The sequence below is a fragment of the Scylla paramamosain genome, chromosome 37 (assembly GCF_035594125.1).
Source record: "Scylla paramamosain isolate STU-SP2022 chromosome 37, ASM3559412v1, whole genome shotgun sequence".
NCBI lineage: Eukaryota > Metazoa > Arthropoda > Malacostraca > Decapoda > Portunidae > Scylla > Scylla paramamosain.
In genome coordinates this window covers 460,001-478,996 of record NC_087187.1, presented here as the reverse complement: position 1 = coordinate 478,996, position 18,996 = coordinate 460,001, and the positions used below count along the sequence as shown (strand labels likewise).

General features: G+C 47.0%; 1 protein-coding gene across 1 annotated transcript in view; it reads right to left on the bottom strand.

Annotated features, from left to right (window-relative positions):
- Positions 1 to 7,181: 7,181 nt before the first annotated feature.
- Positions 7,182 to 18,996, bottom strand: part of LOC135091246 (chaoptin-like) — a 19,240-nt gene continuing 7,425 nt past the window's right edge. Inside the window, 6 exon segments of the mRNA XM_063988702.1 lie at positions 7,182 to 8,187; positions 9,859 to 10,004; positions 10,007 to 10,073; positions 10,921 to 11,070; positions 11,722 to 12,063; positions 12,571 to 15,650. Coding sequence (XP_063844772.1) covers positions 7,915 to 8,187; positions 9,859 to 10,004; positions 10,007 to 10,073; positions 10,921 to 11,070; positions 11,722 to 12,063; positions 12,571 to 15,615 — 4,023 coding nt within the window. The 5' untranslated portion in view covers positions 15,616 to 15,650 and the 3' untranslated portion in view covers positions 7,182 to 7,914.

The following is an 18,996-nucleotide window of genomic DNA, read 5'->3' as shown; positions in this document are numbered from 1 at the left end:
TTTAAATGTAATAAACATGACAGCAAAGAAATTTAAAGAGCAAGATTAATTTAACTTTTCACACATTCTCTCTCTCTCTCTCTCTCTCTCTCTCTCTCTCTCTCTCTCTCTCTCTCTCTCTCTCTCTCTCTCTCTCTCTCTCTCTCTCTAACTATAACTACAATTTACCAGAAATCTAGCACAGGTAAACTCATCTAATTATAAGCTTTTCGCCAGAATATCAAAGTTTTCAACACATTTCTAACTTCAAACTGAATATCCCCACCTTTTTCTTCCTCAACTTCGCTTCTGTTATCGATACCTCCTCACCTTCACCTTCTCCACACCTTTTCACACCTGTCTACGCCATTTCCACGCCTCTCTGTCATTTCCAAGCCTGTACCTACATCATTTCTACACCTTTTCGCACCTCTGTCCCATTTCCAAACCTGTACCTACATATCTAACACACCTGTCTCATTTCTAAACCTTTTCACACCAATTCACACCTGTCTGCAATTTCCAAGCCTGTGTCTATCTCTAACACACCTACAAGTCATTTTCACACATCTACAGACCTCAAACACACCTGAACACACCTGAACACACCTGCAGCACACCTGCCCACCTTCTTCCCCTTCTTGATATCGATTTTAATTCTTCTTTCGTAAGAGTTGATTCGCTTCTTGATAAATGGTTTTCTATTAGGCGAAGAGAGACACGGGGGGAGAGGGAGAGGGAGAGGAAGAGGGAGAGGGAGAGGGAGGGATAGAAAAAAAGGAAATGAGACACGGCGAGGAATGAAAAGGAGGCAGAATATAATAGGGTTCAGAGAGAGAGAGAGAGAGAGAGAGAGAGAGAGAGAGAGAGAGAGAGAGAGAGAGAGAGAGAGAGAGAGAGAGAGAGAGAGAGAGAGAGAGAGAGAGAGAGAGAGAGAGAGAGAGAGAGAGAGAGAGAGAGAGAGAGAGAGAGAGAGAGAGAGAGAGAGAGAGAGCCCAAAACACTGTGAAAGAAGAGTGGAGAAGAAAGAAGAAAAGAGATAAAAATGGGAATGATGTGAAAAAGAGAGGGAAGAGATAAATTTTGGACTGCAGTAAGAGAAGAAGAGAATAATTGAAGAGTTGTGATAAAGAGGAAGAGAAAGAAGAGATAATGATTTGATTGCTGTTAGAGAGATGATCACACACCGTCAGAGCATTAAAAAAGAAAAAAGAAAAAGAAAAAGGAAAAAAAAAAAAAGCGCACACAAATAAACGTGATAAAATAAAGAAGTTAAAATTTCAATTGGCCAACACAGAAAGACAATCTCAACACAGCATCACACAGCATCACACAGCATCACACCAAAAGACCAACACACACACAAAAAAAAGCATAATTAAAAGCATTCCAAGAGTTAAAAATTTTACATCACCACCAAAAAAAGAAAAGAAAAGAAAAAGAAAAAAGTCTCACACCACCACCACCACCACAGCACCACACAACATACCAAAAAAAATAATAATAATAATAAAATAAAATAAAAAATGCCGTAAGTTTTAAAAATTTTCCTTCACCAGCCCAGAAAAAAAATAAAAAAAATAATAAAAAAAACAACAAACACAGCAATACACATGATAAACACACACGCACACCCACGTACATTGAGAAAGCGAGGCAGCAACGCAAGGGGAGGGAAAAAAATTATTGCAACACAAGGCAATACAAGACAACACAGTGACGGGGGATCAAAGGGTGAAAAGACAGAGACAGAGAGAGAGAGAGAGAGAGAGAGAGAGAGAGAGAGAGAGAGAGAGAGAGAGAGAGAGAGAATTCTAAACTTACACGAAATAAAAAAAGAGGAAAAAAGTAAAAAATATAAAAATACGAAAGAAAAACAAAGCAAACTGAAGTGTAAGGATCAGATTTCTCTCTCTCTCTCTCTCTCTCTCTCTCTCTCTCTCTCTCTCTCTCTCTCTCTCTCTCTCTCTCAACACCAGCAGGCATTAGCTCTATCGTATCCACCACCACCACCACCACCACCACCACCACCACATCAAAACAACAACAGAAAACAAGAGAAAACGGAGCGCTCGCGGGAAACAAACATGGGAAACTTTAACAATCTCAAGAAAGGCGCAGGAAAGACCTCCAGTGTGTGTGTTAATATTACAATACCACCTTTGTGTACCGTAGCAGGGAGAAAGGACACACACACACACACACACACACACACACACACACACACACACACACACACACACACACACACACACACACACACACGCGACTTTCCTTAAATATTTAATACACAACTAAAGAAGGAAAACGAGAGAGATAAAGATAGAGAGAAAGTTGAGAGAGAAAATGAGATGAAGTGATTTTTTTCCCGTCTTTTTCCCCTCCTTTTTTTCCTTATTTTTTCCCCAAGGTTTTGAAAATACAATTCTCTTTTGGGTCATTTTATTTATTATGTACAGAGAAGGCCACGAGGGGGAGAGTAAAGGGAGAGGGGGAGAGGAGAGGGGGAGATGAAAGGGAGAGGAAAGGGGAGGCGGAGAGGATGAGGGGAGTGGGTGAGGGGAGGATCTAAGCTCATATACAGCAGTAAGGGGAAGAGAGAGAGAGAGAGAGAGAGAGAGAGAGAGAGAGAGAGAGAGAGAGAGAGAGAGAGAGAGAGAGAGAGAGAGAGAGAGAGAGAGAGAGAGACTGGGAACTTTGAGTGGAAGAAAGTGGAAAAGATTTTAAAAGATGAAGGAGGGAGGGGAAAAAGGAAGGAGGAAAGCTTAGAAGGAAAAAAGGAAGGAGGGAAGGAGGGAAGGAGGAAAGCTTAGGACTACATACAACATTGGAGGGAGGAAGGAAGGAGGGACGGAAGGAAGGAGGGAGGGAAGAAGGTGGAGGGATGGTTTTTCATTCCACCGCCCTTCTCCACCTTGAACACATACATACATACATACATACATACACATCAGTACACATATATAACCTTAAAGACACACACACACACACACACACACACACACACACACACACACACACACACACACACACGAGAGAACAAGATAAGAGATAATAAACCAAAGAACACGTGTGATTCCTGTTTGTTTGTTTGTTTGTTTGTTTGTTCTTGTTCGTCTTGTTTTTCTGGTTGTTGTTGTTGTTGTGTTGAACGATAACATAAGACAATGAACGATAGATGTGGTAATACTGCACTGAAAATAAAACACCATTTCATCACTTTTCACCCTCTGTCATAATGTTTCATCACACACACACACACACACACACACACACACACACACACACACACACACACACACACACACACACACACACCCTGATTTTCTCCTATTTCCAGAAAGATTCGTTTTGACTGTTTATCGTTTATTTTGTAGTCTAGATGTAAGAGAGAGGAGAGAAGGGAAAGGGAGAGGGAGAGAAGGGGGGTAGGAGGAACGGGAGGGAAGAGATAAGGAAGACAAGTGAGGAAATGATGGGAAAGGAAGATGGAGAGAGAAAAAGGAGGAAAGGGAATTGGAGAGAAAAAGGGATGGGAAAACGGAAAATGTTAAGGGGAAAGGGAGGAGAAGAGAAAGAAGACCAAGGAGAGAGAGGGAAATAGGGAAAGATGAAAAAAAGAATAGAAAAGGGAGAGAACGGGGAAGGGAGAATATAAAGTGAAACGGAAGAGGAAGAGAAAAAAATCGGGAAAACAAGACAAAGGGAGGCGAAAAGAAAGAGGAACAGAAAAAAAGTGAAAAGAGAGAGGGAGAGACGGAGAGAAATGGGAAAAAGGAAAAAAGGAAAGCACGTTACGATGTTTGTGTGTTTGTTTGTCTGTTTGGCTGTGGTGTTTTACGAGTTATACACACACACACACACACACACACACACACACACACACACACACACACACAGAAATACACATAAGGAACATTATTATTGTTATTATTATTATTTTTTTTTTTTTTGCGAAAACTCGTCAACATTTCGTATTTATTTTGCAGTCACATTGTATTTCACCCTCCAGTGTTCGTTCGTTCGTTTGTTAGATTTTGTTTTTTCTTCCCTTTCTCCTTTCTTCTTCCTTCTCGTCTTCCTCATTTCCTTCAAGAAGCGTCTATGGCAATTACAAACAACATATAAAGAAAAGAAAAGAAAAGAAGAGAAGAGAAAAGAAAAAAATCGGTTTCTTTCCCGCTATCAAAACTCAAAAAGGTAAATTAGAAAACGAGGAAAGAAATAGACGGTAAATAAAGGGAAGGGAAAAAGAGGAAGAAGGAAACAAGGAAAAAAGGAAGGAGGGGGAAGGATAAAAGGAAGGAAAGAAGGAAAGAAGAATGGAATGAATGAGAGAACGGATGGATATGCAAATGAAGAAGAAAAGAGGGATAGAAGAAAAAGAAAGAAAGAAAAACGATACAAACCACAAATCTTGAGAAAAAAAAATCTATATAACTTTCGACTCGTGAATGAAAATAAGAAAAAAAAGCGGAAATAAGTAAATGATACTTTTCACCTTTCCTCGTTCAACTCTCGATAGAAAAGAACTAATAAATGAAAAGACTTAAAAAATATATACAGTGAACTATTTCCACTCTTATTTCTGGTACTTAAAGATAGAAAAAGATTAGAAAACAGGGAATATTTTTTTTATCTCACTTCTTCTGTCTTACTTTAATTAGCTTATAGATGAAAAAAGACAGGAAAAGTAAGTCATTTTCTTACTTTCCTCACTACGAATTGACATTTAGAGATTAAAAGATGGAAAAGTAATTAATTCTCACTTTTTTTTTCTTAGTGTTACTTTAAATCACTACTGATAAAGAAAATTTAAAGTAGAAAAGAAAGGAATTGTCTCTCTTTTTCTCTTACTTAATCAGACAAAAAAAATAAATAAATGAATAAAAATAAGCAATTTTCTCATTTTTCCCCCTCAGTCATATTTCCAACACTTACAGACTAAAAAAAAGAAAAAGAAGAAAGATAAAGCGACACAGTTTCCCTCCTTTTTTTCCCTTTTTCCCTCGTTTTCCATTTTTTCCCTCAGTGACTCAAACAAACACGTGTCTTTTCTCAACTTGTCCAAACACGTTTTCTTCAATTTCACGCGTCCCTTTGCAGTGTTTTTGTTTCCCTTGTTCCACCAGAGACCGCTATCAAGTGTTCTCTAATTTGTTCTTTTCTTTTCTTTCTTTCTTTTCCTTTTTTTCTTCCGTGTAATTTTTTTTTGTGTAATTCTATTTTTTTTTAAGTGTTTTGTTTTGTTTTTCTTCTTTATTTTGTCTGTTATCACTTTTTTCTGCTTATTTCTCATAATTCTTGTTTTTTTCGTCTATTTTTATCGTTATTTTTTTTTATCTTTGTTTATTTCTTTTGTATCACTTCTTTCTATTTCTGTCTAAGTTATTTCTTTGTTTTTTTTCTCTCTATTTTCTTATTTTCATTTTTTTATTAATTTCCTTCTTATTTTGTCATTTATTTTGGTTCTTCTTTTGCAATTTTCGTTTTCTTTCCTTCGTATTACTTCTTTCTATTCGAAGTCCAATTTCTTCTGTTCTTTTCTTTATTTTCTCATCATTTTCATTGTATTTTCTTTCATTTTTTTCAATTTCTTTTCTTTTTCTTTTAATTTTTGTTTCACTTCTTTTTTAGTGTAATTCCTTCCAATTTCTTTTTATTTTTCTTATATATTTTTTTTTTCATTCTCTTTGTTTCCATTTCGTTAACATGTTTCTCTTTGATTTCCCTTTTTATCGTAATTTATATTCTCTTTTCTATCCAGTCCTATTTTTCTTTTCTTTCCACTATTTTTCTTTCCCTTCCTCTTCCTTTTCCATTTCTTGACATTTTTTTTCTCCCTCGTTTACTCTTTTCTTCATTTCCTTCGTTCTTGTGGCAATTGTTTTCCTTCCTATTTTCCTTCTTTTTCCCCCTCACAGAAGAACAATCACACAATGTTGTCTCGTTCAACTGTTTCCCTTTATTTTTTTTTCCTTTTCAATCTTCATTTCTTCCTAGTGTCTTTCCGTTTTCTCAATTTTTTCTTATTTTTTTCATTTTCCTGTTTTCCTGTTATTTATTTATTTTTTCCATCATTGTCTTAAGTTCATTGAGATTCGTGTGCTTTGTAATGGTGTCCTAACAAGTCTTCACCATCATCATCATCACTATCACTATCACCATCACCCTCAACACCACCACCATCACCACCATCCTACCAATATCACTGTTATCACCATCATCACCATCACTATCATCATCACCAAGTTTTTTTCCCTCACGCAGCCATAGCGTATGAGAGAGAGAGAGAGAGAGAGAGAGAGAGAGAGAGAGAGAGAGAGAGAGAGAGAGAGAGAGAGAGAGAGAGAGAGAGAAGAAGGAAGGGAGAGAGATGTACCATAGATGCTCTCTCCTCCTCCTCCTCCTCCTCCTCCTCCTCCTCCTCCTCCTCCTCCTCCTCCTCCTCCTCCTCCTCCTCCTCTTTTCCTCATCGTCATTCACTTCGTAACTTGTGTCGATGAGAGAGAGAGAGAGAGAGAGAGAGAGAGAGAGAGAGAGAGAGAGAGAGAGAGAGAGAGAGAGAGAGAGAGAGAGAGAGAGAGAGAGAGAGAGAGAGAGAGAGAGAGAGAGAGAGAAATCGTTCCATCAACACCTATAACTCTCTCTCTCTCTCTCTCTCTCTCTCTCTCTCTCTCTCTCTCTCTCTCTCTCTCTCTCTCTCTCTCTCTAGAAATGGAAGAGGAAGAGAAAAAACAATTAAGGAAGAGGAAAAAACACGATAATGAGGAAAATACGAGGAAAAAAAACAAGAAATGACCTTCACCTTTCCTCCATCCCTCCAGTTTTTCCTCCATCTTTCCTCCTCTCCACCATCTTGCACACCTCCCCCTCCGCCCTTCCATATTCTCCTTCCAAACACTCTCTCCATCTCTGGTTTTCCTCCTACTAGTCTTTCCCTCCACTTCCTTTCCTCCACCCTCCACCTCTCCTTTCCCTCCACCCTTCCCATAATCCCTCTCCTTCACACTTCACATTTTTTCCCTCCATTCATTCCTTCCTTCTCTCCTTCATCCCCTGGTCACAAAACAGCCTCGTTACCGCCAGTTCTACTCCTTCTAACTATCCTTCCTTCAGTCCTTCAATCCTTAACGAGCACATCCTTCGTGTCGTAGGATAGAAGTCCTTGGTAGGGAGACTGGCTTATCCTACTCTTACTCTTTTGTCTATCCTATACTTCCCTTCCTTCAATCCTTCATCATTACCACGATAGGATTAAAAAGGAGTAAGTGTCTTTTCTACTCCTTCAATCCTACGCTTGCCCATCCTTCATATTCTTTAGTGTATCCTTCATAGAGTCCTTGAAGAGGGGAGACTGACTTATCCTACTCTCCCAATCCTTAACAAGCCGTGAATCTTTCGTATTTCAGTGTCCTTTCAAGCTCCTACAATCCTACTGCCTGTCTACCCTTCGTGTCCTTCCAACCCTTGCCGTGAATCCTTCATAGGAGTCCTTCAAGAGAGAGAGACTGGCTGATCCTAAACCTGGAATCTTTTACACGCCGTATATCCTTCGAAGGAGTTTACGAGGAAGCGAGAAGTGTCTGTAGGATAAGAAGTCCTTAGCGGAAGAGTCCTTCATGAGAGAAACTGGCTTATCCTACTCCTGGGATCCTTAACAAGTCGTGTATCCTTGGCAGGAGTCCTTGAAGGGAGAGAGACTGCCTTATCCTACTTCTGCACTCCGTAACAAGCTGTATATCCTTCGCAGGAGTCCTTGAAGGGAGAGAAACTGGCTTATCCTACTCCTGGAATCCTTAACAAGCAGTGTATCCTTCGTAGGAGTCCTTGAAGGAAGAGAGACTGCCTTATCCTACTCCTGCACTCCGTAACAAGTCGCACATCCTTCGCAGGAGTCCTTAAAGGGAGAGAAACTGGCTTATCCTGCAATCCTTAACAAGCAGTGTATCCCTCGTAGGAGTTCGCATCGTTGCCTGGAAGCGAGAAGTGCCTGTAGGAGAGAAAGTCCTTGGCTGGGGGCGGCTCCGGCTTGTCCTGTTCCCGCCTGTTCTTGCACACCTGGCAGCAGCAGACGATGGTGCCCGTGATGATGAAGATAAAGATGCCCAGGGACACGCCGATGATGATGGCCAGGCGGTTGTTCAGCACCACCTGGGCCTGCGGCTGCTCCAGGGTCTTGACGCGCGTGCATTTCGTGTCCAGGTCCTGCAGAAGGCGATGGAGGAAGAGAGAGAGTGGGAAGAGAAGGGGTGTGGTTAGGTTAGGTTAAGTGAGCTTGTGTTTTTTTGGTGTGTGTGTGTGTGTGTGTGTGTGTGTGTGTGTGTGTGTGTGTGTGTGTGTGTGTGTGTGTGTGTGTGTGTGTGTGTGTGTGTGTGTGTGTGTGTGTGTGTGTGTGTGTGTGTGCGTGAATATAGTAACAACAAAAGAATGAAAAGGAAAAATAAAGGAGAGAAAATCAAAGAAAACGTGTAGAGAGAGAGAGAGAGAGAGAGAGAGAGAGAGAGAGAGAGAGAGAGAGAGAGAGAGAGAGAGAGAGAGAGAGAGAGAGAGAGAGAGAGAGAGTTCTAATTTGCCTAATCTGAATCATGAGAACTTACTTGGGTAATAAAAAATAACTTTCCCGGATAATGACCAGAAACAAGAGAGAGAGAGAGAGAGAGAGAGAGAGAGAGAGAGAGAGAGAGAGAGAGAGAGAGAGAGAGAGAGAGAGAGAGAGAGAGAGAGAGAGAGAGAGAGAGAGAGAGAGAGATACGAGCACAGTTATGGTTTACCTGAAACACACTAAACAACACCTATAATTAAAAAGAGTTACCTGGTGAACCCTAACCTCTCTCTCTCTCTCTCTCTCTCTCTCTCTCTCTCTCTCTCTCTCTCTCTCTCTCTCTCTCTCACGTGATGGATTACCTGGGACTACCTGTGGGTCTACCTGTAATTAAGGATGCGTGGGAGTATGTTTACCTGGGGTTTTTAAAAGGTCTATCACACCTTTAAGTTCACAGCGCAGCGAGGGGCGTGGGAGGGAGGTAATTAGCGTGGGAGGGCGGTAATGTGTGTGGGAGAGAACGGATACCCTGGTGGGAGTGTGTGTGAGTGTGGGAGGAGGAGGAGGAGGAGGAGGAGGAGGAGGAGGAGGAGGAGGAGGAGGAGGAGGAGGAGGAGGAGGAGGAGGAGGAGGAGGAGGAGGAGGAGGAGGAGGAGGAGGAGTAGAAACTTGCGGAGGTTTATCTTGTATCAGTGGGAAGGAGGGAGGGATGGAAGAAAGGAGGGATGGATGGAAGGAAGGAGGGACGGGGGGAAGAATGGAGGGAGAGAGGGAGGCAGGGAAGGAGGGAGAAGAAAGGAAAGATAATGAAGGCACAAAGAGAGTTATCTATTAACTGACTGATTTATTTAATGGCCTAACCAAACCTAACCAAACCAAACCTAACCAAACCTAACCTAACCAAACCAAGCCGAACCTAACCTACCCTAACCTAACCTAACTTAACCTAACCAAACCAAGCCAAACCTAACCTACCCTAACCTAACCTAACCTAACCAAACCTAACCTAACCTAACCAAACCAAGCCAAACCTAACCTAACCAAACCTAACCAAACCAAGCCAAACCTAACCTAACCTATCCTAACCTAACCTAACCAAACCTAACCAAACCAAGCCAAACCTAACCTACCCTAACCTAACCTAACCTAACCTAACCAAACCAAGCCAAACCTAACCTAACCTAACCAAACCTAACCAAACCAAGCCAAACCTAACCTAACCTAACCTACCCTAACCTAACCAAGCCAAGCCAAGCCAACCCAAGCCAAGCCAAGCCAAGCCTAACCTTACCTAACTCCAACCCAAGCCAACCCAACCTGACCCAACCAATCACCTGGGGCTGCGTGGGCTGCGTGGGAGCGTCCAGGTAGGTGTGGGGACGCGCTCGGCTGACGGGGCGGGAGGCGGTGGTGAGGCCCTGCACACAAACGAGGTAGCTGGACCCCGGCAGGAGGCCCTCGAGCTGGTGTGTGCGGGGGAAGGCGGCAGGTTCTTGGTGTTCAGGCTGCCTAACACCCTGCCGTCCCCTGCTGTCCGCTGATACGAAACCTGTGGGGAGAGGAGGAGGAGGAGGAGGAGGAGGAGGAGGAGGAGGAGGAGGAGGAGGAGGAGGTGGAGCAGCAGAAACAAGACGAAGAAGAGCAGGAACAAGAGGAGGAGGAGGAGGAAGAGGAGGAGGAGGAGGAGGAGGAGGAGGAGGAGGAGGAGGAGGAGGAGGAGGAGGAGGAGGAGGAGGAGGAGGAGGAAAGAAGTGGTCAGTATTTAAGAAAAATTGTGAAGGAAAGTGTAAAGATCATATGTTGAAGAAGTAATGAGTGGAGGAGGAGGAGGAGGAGGAGGAGGAGGAGGAGGAGGAGGAGGAGGAGGAGGAGGAGGAGGAGGAGGAGGAAGTGTTAGTGAGTGGCCTCATCTATTATTAAGGGTATTTCCGTGTTCCGTGAGGACTGTGTGTGTCTTTTGTTTCCTCAGCTCCTCCTCTCTGGTTTGGCAACGACAGACCGACCCACGTACATCCCTGACACACACACACACACACACACACACACACACACACACACACACACACACACACACACACACACACACACACACACACGGAGGACAGATTAAATTCTCTACAGGTATACACACATATGCAGTAGTAGTAGTAGTAGTAGTAGTAGTAGTAGTAGTAGTAGTAGTAGTAGTAGTAGTAGTAGTAGTAGTAGTATTGTCAAATTCAACAGTGCAAACATACATAGTAAATACAAAACGCAAAATAGATGATTAGAAAAGGACAAAGGAAAATCAATCATAACCTAATTTTGTACAACTGAAAGGAATGTAAGTAAACACTGCACCCCCCAACACACACACACACACACACACACACACACACACACACACACACACACACCTTGAACCCGTACACGGCAGAGGAGTTGGTGGCCTGCCAGGACACGAGCAGCGACTGGCTCTGGATGTCCTGAATGGCGAGGCGCAGCACCACCGGCTGGGGACAGAACGCTGACGACGGCAGCAGCAGGAAGGCGCGCCCGTTCAGCGCCTGCCAGGGAGAGGGCGGCGTCAGGCGAGGAGAGAGGGAGAGGAGAGGAGACAGAGAGAGAGACGAGAACAAGGCAGAGGGCGGAGTTGAAGGGAAGAGAAACAGGAACAGAGAACGGCGACGACGGGGAGAAGAGACAAGGAAGAGAGTGGATAGTGGGGAGAGGAGAGACTGTACGAGAGCTAAGGGAGGTTATGCAGGGGAGAGAAGGAAGAGAGGTTACAGCGAGAAGAGGCTGGGAGAGGGGAGAGAGATTACGATAGGGAGAGGAGAGCAGAGGTTAGGGCCAGGAAGAGAGACAGTGGAGGAAGAGGTGAGAGGTGAGAAGGAAGCGGGTACTGAGAGAGAGGGGAGAGGGAGTGAGTTCTTAGGGAGAGGGCGACGAGAGCAATTACAGAGGAAACAAGAAGAGAGGGAAACACAAAGAGGAGAAACCCTGATGAAGAAGAGGGAAGAGGAGAAGGAAGATGGGAATGAGACGAAAAGAGAATATACCAACAAAAAGTGAAATTCTAGAACAGATCTACAAAGAAAAGCAAAACACACACACACACACACACACACACACACACACACACACACACACACACACACACACACACACACACACACACACACACACCTGTTCCCCATACGTCTACACAAGCTCACCTTAGGCTGCGCACAGGTGAGGGCCGAAGGGTCCGGCACACGGGAGAGGTGATCCTGCAGCCACGCCCAAACCTCCTGCACCTCACACCCACAATTCCACGGGTTATCGCCGAGACGCAGGGACACCACGCTTCTCTCCACGGGCCGCAACACCGCCGTTCCGAGCCGCTCCAGGTAATTATCAGACAGGTCGAGGTGTTGAAGGGTTGTCAAGGGAGCGAGGGCACGAGGGTGGATGGTCGCCAGCCAGTTAGAGGCCAGCAGCAGTCTCTCGATCCCCGTGCTGTGTTTGAAGGTGGCCTCCTCCAGCCCCGTCAGCATGTTGGCCGAGGCGTCTAGTACCTGAGGGAGGCGCAGAAGGGTAAAGTGGTGAGTGCGCTGGGACGTGAGGCGCTGGTGTTGGTGGTGGTGGTGGTGGTGGGCTTTTTGGTGATTGCCTGGCTTGGTGTGTGTGAGGGAGGCCGTTGGGGAAGGCTGGGGAGTGTGTGAGGGGAGGGTAGTGGAAGGGGCAGGGAGTGGTGGTGTGTGCGAGGGGAGGGCGGTGGGTGGGTGTGAGGGGAAGGCTGCGGTAAGGGCAGGGAGCAGTGGTGAGTGTGCTAGGGGATGGTGGTGGGTGGCTGGGGTGAGGGGGCGGGCTGAGGGAGGGGAGGGGAGGGAAGGGGAGTGTGGCGAGGCGGTGGCGGCCAAACACACAAACAAGTGGGGGTGCGAGAGTTGTCTGTGTCTGCGGGATTAAAAACCAACTCACATCCCCGCCAATTAAAGGAAGCCTCGCCACACCCCACCCCGCCCCTCCCCACCCACGCCCCACGTCCGCCCCCCCTTTTCTCCCGCCGCCGCCAGCCTCACCTTGAGCGCCTGGGAGCCGGAGGGCAGCTGGTCCAGCTTCTTGAGGATGTTGCCGGTGAGGTTGAGGTGCGCGAGGGACTTGAGGCCGCGCAGTCTCTCGCGCGGCAGCAGCTCCAGGTGGTTGAAGGCCAGGTTGAGGTGCGTGAGGTAGGTGAGGTTCCTGAAGCAGCCCGGCGAGATTTTGGCGATGGCGGCGTGGGCGAGGTGCAGTCTGCGCAGGTTGGGCGTCAGCAGCAAATCGTTGCTGGTGAGCAGTGTCAGGTTGGTCCTGACGGCCTCCAGCTCCTCCAGCATGGCGAGGGGCGGCCCGCCTGCCACCAGGGGGCCCGTCACGCGCCGCAGCGGGTTACCGGACATGTTGAGGGTCTGCAAGGCGGGCATGCCGTCCACGAACATGGCGTTGGGGATCTGCATGAAGGCGTTGTCCGCCAGGCTGAGGCGCTCCACGCTCAAGTTAGCAAAGATGCCCGGCGGCAGCGTGCGCAGCTGGTTGCCGGACAGGTCCAGCCGCCGCAGGTGCTTGAGGCGCCCGAACACCGTGTTCTCCATCCTCCACAGACGCGTATCCGCCAGCAGCACCTCGCGTAGGCCGTCCAGGTCGTTGAGGGAGCCCGTCAGCTCCTCCAGGGGGTTGCCGTTGAGGTTGAGCACCTCCAGCTTGGTGAGGCCCTGCAGGGACGCCAGCACGCGGCTGGTCAAGTTGTTGTGGGCCAGGTCCACCTCCCGCAGGCCCTTCATCTTCTGGAAGAGCGCCGCCGTGAGGCCCCTGAAGCGGTTCCTGGCCAGGTGCAGCACGCGCAGCTCGGAGGCCTCGGCCAGCAGGTGTGGCGGCAGCTGGTGCAAGCCGCAGCCACTCAGGTCGAGGGTCTCCAGGCTGGGCAGACCGTACAGCGCGTCCTCCTCGATGTTGTCCAGCTGATTGTCGGCCACGCTCAGCCGCTTGATGCTGCGCACGTTGAGGAAGAAGCGGTTGAGGTGCTTGAGTCTGTTGGTGCTGAGGTCCAGCTCCTCCAGGTAAAGCAGGTCCGTGAAGGCGTCAGGGTCAATGTCTGTGATCATGGAGCCGCGCAGCAGCAGGCGCGCCAGGGGGATGGTGCCCTCGAACATGTAGCGCCGCACCACGAAGATCTCATTGTAAGACAAGTCTAGCTCCACGAGCCGCTTCAGCCGCTGGAAGGTCTGCGGCTCCACGTCCATGATGCGGTTGTGCGCCAGGTGCAGGCGCTCCAGGGCGCGCAGCCCCTCGAACAGCGGCGAGCTGACGTGCTGCAGCTGGTTGCCGGACAGGTCGAGGCGCTTCAGCTTCTTCATGTTCTTGAAGCTGCGGTCCTGGATGGTGTCGATCCTGTTGTTCTCCAGGTACAGCTCCTGCAGGGACGACAGGTCGCTGAACAGCACGTTGTAGATGGTGGTGAGGTTGTTGTCGTTGATCCAGAAGATCTCCAGCTTGTTCTGGCCGCGGAAGGCGTCGGCGTGGATGGTGCGGATCTGGTTCCTGGACAGCTTGAGTGTGATGAGGTTGGCGGGATAGCGGCTGAGAGCGTCGGGCAGCTCCGCCACCTGGTTGTTCTCGAGGTTGAGGTGCTGCAGGTTCTCGAGGGAAGAGAAGGCCTCCTTGGCGATGTGCCGGATGCTGTTGTCCTGCAGGTGCAGCTCCAGCAGGTTGGGCAGCGGCGAGAACACGCCCCGGGACACGCTCCCCAGCCTGTTGCCCTGCAGCCGCAGCTCCCGCAGCTCCCCAAGGTGGCGGAACAGCCCCTCGGGCAGCTCGCGCAGCTTGTTGTCGTCCAGGCTGAGCGAGCTGAGGCTGCGCGTGGCAGAGAACAGGCCCGGCGGGATGCGCTGCAGGTTGTTTGAGCTGAGCTGCAGGTTGAAGAGCAACTCTGTGGTGGCGAAGGCGCCCGCCTCGATGGTGTGCAGCTCGTTGTTCTGCAGGTACAGCACGGACAGCTTGGTGGAGTTGGCGAAGGTGTTGTTGTGCAGCCTGAGCAGGTTGTTGTTGTACAGGAACAGCTCCTGCAGCTCCGGCAGGTTGGCGAAGAGGCCGTCTCCGATGGAGTGCAGGTGGTTGTCCGCCAGGTCGATGAACCTGATGGCCGGTGTGTAGGAGAAGGTCTGCGGTGACAGCTGCAGCAGCTGGTTGTGGCTCAGGTACAGGGACTGCAGGTCCCCGTTGTTGACGAAGGTGTCCGGCGCGATGCGCGAGATGTGGTTCATGTACAGCAGCAGCGACACCAGCGCCGGCATGGTGGCCAGCGTGTCGCTGCTCAGCTCCGTGAAGCGGTTACTGCTCAGGTCCAGCGCGCGCAGAGCCGGCAGCCGCGAGAAGCCGTCGCTGGCCACGTCTGAGATGGTGTTGTAGGTGGCCTTCAGCGTCTGCAGTTTGGCGAGGCGGCGCAGCGCGGGGATGGGCAGCTGCTTCAGCTTGTTGTTCATCAAGTTCAGCTCCTCCAGGCTATCTTCCAAGCCGTTGAAGGCGTACTCAGAGATGAGGCGGATGCCGTTGCCCTTCAGGTTGAGCGTCACGAGCTGCATGTTGAAGAAGCTGTAGCTCTGCAGCTCCGTGATGTTGTTGGCCTCCAGGTCCAGCGCGCGCAGGCGCTTGTGGCGCTGCAGCGCGGCGTGCGGCACGTTCTTGAGGCGGCTGTGCATAATGGTGAGACTCTGCAGTGACTCCTCCAGACCGCGGAAGCTGCCCTCCGCGATGTCCTGCAGGCTGGACTGGGAGATCTGCAGGCTGGTGACACCCGCGCTGCGGCTGAACACGCCCGCGGGGAGCGAGGTGATGTTGGTGTCCAGGTCGTAGATGCTGAGGGACTTGACGGGGCGGTGCACAAGGCCCAGCACCTTGCCCACCGTGGCCAGGGACACCATGGGGCACTCCAGGAACACACCGTCATCGAAGTGGTAGCAAGGGCACCACGGGTTCTCCTCCCACGTGGGGCAGGCCGTGCCCGTCACCAGCTCCCCCGCGACCACTAGCCCGCCCCCGCCCGCGACCCCCACCACCACCCACAACAGGGGCGCCACCCACAGCCGGGTCATGGCGGGGGCGGCCTCACCTCGCGGCCCGCCCACACCTGCAACACGAAACATATAGTATACACACACACACACACACACACACACACACACACACACACACACACACACACACACACACACACACACACACACACACACACACAAAACCAAACTCTTATTTCCTAAAACTCACTAAAACACCCATCGTACTCTTTCCTCCCATCGTACCCCTTCCCTCCATCCTCCAAACCACCCCCACCCCGTGAACTAAGCCCTTAACACCCCATCCCCAACGTAGGGGCCTATCCCCCGCCCACCCCCCGCCCCCCGAAGTTCTGACGCCCTGAAGCCACAAGTAATGGAGTGATACCAGAAGGCTTCGTGTGGGATTCCAAGCAACGCAGCGCAAGACAGGTATTCAGAAGGGCCTAGAAGGGTTAAGTGGCTCCATTCCGCCAGGTGTGTGTGTGTGTGTGTGTGTGTGTGTGTGTGTGTGTGTGTGTGTGTGTGTGTGTGTGTGTGTGTGTGTGTGTGTGTGTGTGTGTGTGTGTACATACATACATACATACATATACAAGTGACCGCCTCGAGATCGAAAGAGGAGAAGACGAAGATGGATAAGAGAAAGGAGGAGGAGGAGGAGGAGGAGGAGGAGGAGGAGGAGGAGGAGGAACAGAGGGAGGTATATTCTCTTTAACTAGATAATATCGGCGGTCGAGAACGGAGGATGAGGAGGAGGAAGAAGAAGAGAAAAGAGGAGGAGGAGAGCTTGTCAGGATCTCACTGTTTACAAAAAAAAAAAAAAAAGAAAAAGAAGAAAAGAAAGAAGAAGGATGGGAGAAAGCGGAGGCAGCGTCGGCGAAGGAGTGGAGAAAAGGCGGTGGAGGAGGAGGAGGAATGGAGGTAAGGAGGGAGGGAGATATCGAGGGAGGAATATTTAGGGACCACCAGTAAACTTATGGTCTGTCAACAATGGTTAAAATATTGCCCCGTGATCTTTCTCCTCGTCCCGCTAAGGAGTTGGTTCCCGTGGCTCGTTTTCTTTTAAGTTACCCCTTCCCCTCCTTCTTTCCTGACTGACCTCCGTTTTCTCTCGCTATTGAAAGAACATAGAGGGTAGGGACATGAAAGAAAATGTGCCACGGGTTGTTTTTGTGTGGATAATTTGATGTTTTGTGTTTTTTTAAAGAAAATGGAAGGGAAATTAAAGAAAATGGGTTATGGGTTGTTTGCTTATGGTTAATTTATTTGCAATTTTAATATATTTTTTCTCTAGTTACTGAGAGAGAGAAAATAGAGAGAAAACATATAAATTGAGAAAATGAGAGAAAAAAGAAACTGACTAAAAGAGATAACTGATGAGAGGAAAGTGGTTAATGTTGTCATTCTCTCTCTCTCTCTCTCTCTCTCTCTCTCTCTCTCTCTCTCTCTCTCTCTCTCTCTCTCCCCCCTCAGTCAAATCCCACTTAAGACGTTCGCTTTTAAATTATTAGTCATTTTTCATCCTCTTATTTCATCTCGCTAAGTATTCAATTAATTTTTTGCTCTCCCTCTCTCTTTTATTTTTAAAGAATCATTGCTTATTAAAATCTATGCTCCTACTTTTATCTATATTTTAGCGTGACTACTACTACTACTACTACTACTACTACTACTACTACAACACACTGCCATATACTAAACACGCCAATCTTCTTAAAAAATCATCCATATTCTAACACACGATAAGGATATTAGCCCTCATAGAGCTTATTGGTGGTGGTGGTGGTGGTGGTGGTGTCTGTCCTCTGGTGACTACAATAACAAGCTCACGCAAAAGGTACACTGGTGTCTGTTCCTCTTGACAACACTGCAGGTAACGGTATTGGCAAAAATGTTTATATGAGTTTCTTTGCAATGGAGTGCAAGTGAAAATAACTAGATTCCAATGAAAAAAATAGAAGCCGCTTTTAATTTTTAGATAACACGTCAGTTTAGGAAGTAAATAAAAAGTAATGACATTTTTTACATCGCCAATCGCGTGTGCAAATTTAAATACAATAAAGTACAAAAAAAAAAAAAAATAAAATAAAATAAAAAGAGCTACGAAAAAACCAAACTTGCTCTGTTTCAATTCCGTGCTGCTGGTGGAGTCAATTAGCGCCACACCTGCACAGGGCAGGTGTGGCGCTGCTGCCCTCATAATGTGCGCCGCTACCTGACTTCACACCTGTCCGCTTCACTTCCTCTTTGCAATAAAAAAAGAAAAGAAAAAACTATGCTTATATATTCACCTCTAACACTAATTATGGAATATTTACATGTCTCACCTGTCTCCTCACCTCACTTCATACCTGACGCCCTCACTCCATCCTTGCTAAAAGAAGAAAAATATGTAAAAAAAACGCAGTGGTTATCTATTCACCCTTCCCACTAATTAAGGGATATTTACCTGTTTTACCTGCATTCTTACCTCACTTCACACCGGTTCATTTAACTTTCTCCTTAAAAAAAAACTTGCATATCTGTCCATTTTTCTTCTTAATTAACATGAACTCAGCTGCGTTTACCTGTATACACAAGTCTTTTTTTTTAAATATAACTGATTTTACACCTGTTTATTTCTCGTAAAAAATTGCTTATATGTCCATTTTTCCCCTTAATTGACGTAAATCTACCTGTTTACACCTGTTTAAGTCCTACACAAGTCTTTCAAATATCTCATAGCTGTTTTCCAGGTCATCTTATCCTTTCTCAAGTATTAAGTACCTTTACCTCACTTCACACCTGTTTCCTTGCTCTTCTCTCTACAAAAAACGCATTGCTACATTCATCTTTAGCTATTAGTTGACGTTAATCACTTTCTTTCACCTGTCTAACCCCTTCACGAGTATCAAAAATCTTGACCAATTTCACACCTGTTCACTTGCTCCTCTCCCTACAAAAAGATGTTACTTTATTTACCTTAGTTACGTAAATTAACATATCTCACCTGTCTGCTCTTTACAAACGCTAAATATCTATCTTTCCCTCAATTCACACCTGTCCAGCCTCTTCTCTTCGTACAAACGCCTCTTGGTCTATTCACCTTTAGCAACTCATTAACGTCTTTTCACCTGTCTGCTCTTTACAAAACATTGAAAGTTCTTTCCTCGCTTAACACCTGTTCAGATGCTTTTTTTTTCTTTTCAACCAGGTGTTCAACTCTTCCCATTTAGCAAGTAATTAACACAAATCAACTTTTTACCTGTCTCTTTACAAACATTAGAGATTCTTGCCTCACTCAGCACGTGCTCGCCTCATCTCTTCCTTTCTAAAATCGATGATTGACTCGCCTCTTCCCTCTAAATTTGTAATGGTTTTAGTGTTGTACCTTGTTAGGAATAGGTAGGGAAGGAAATATTATGCCAGTTTTCCATTTCT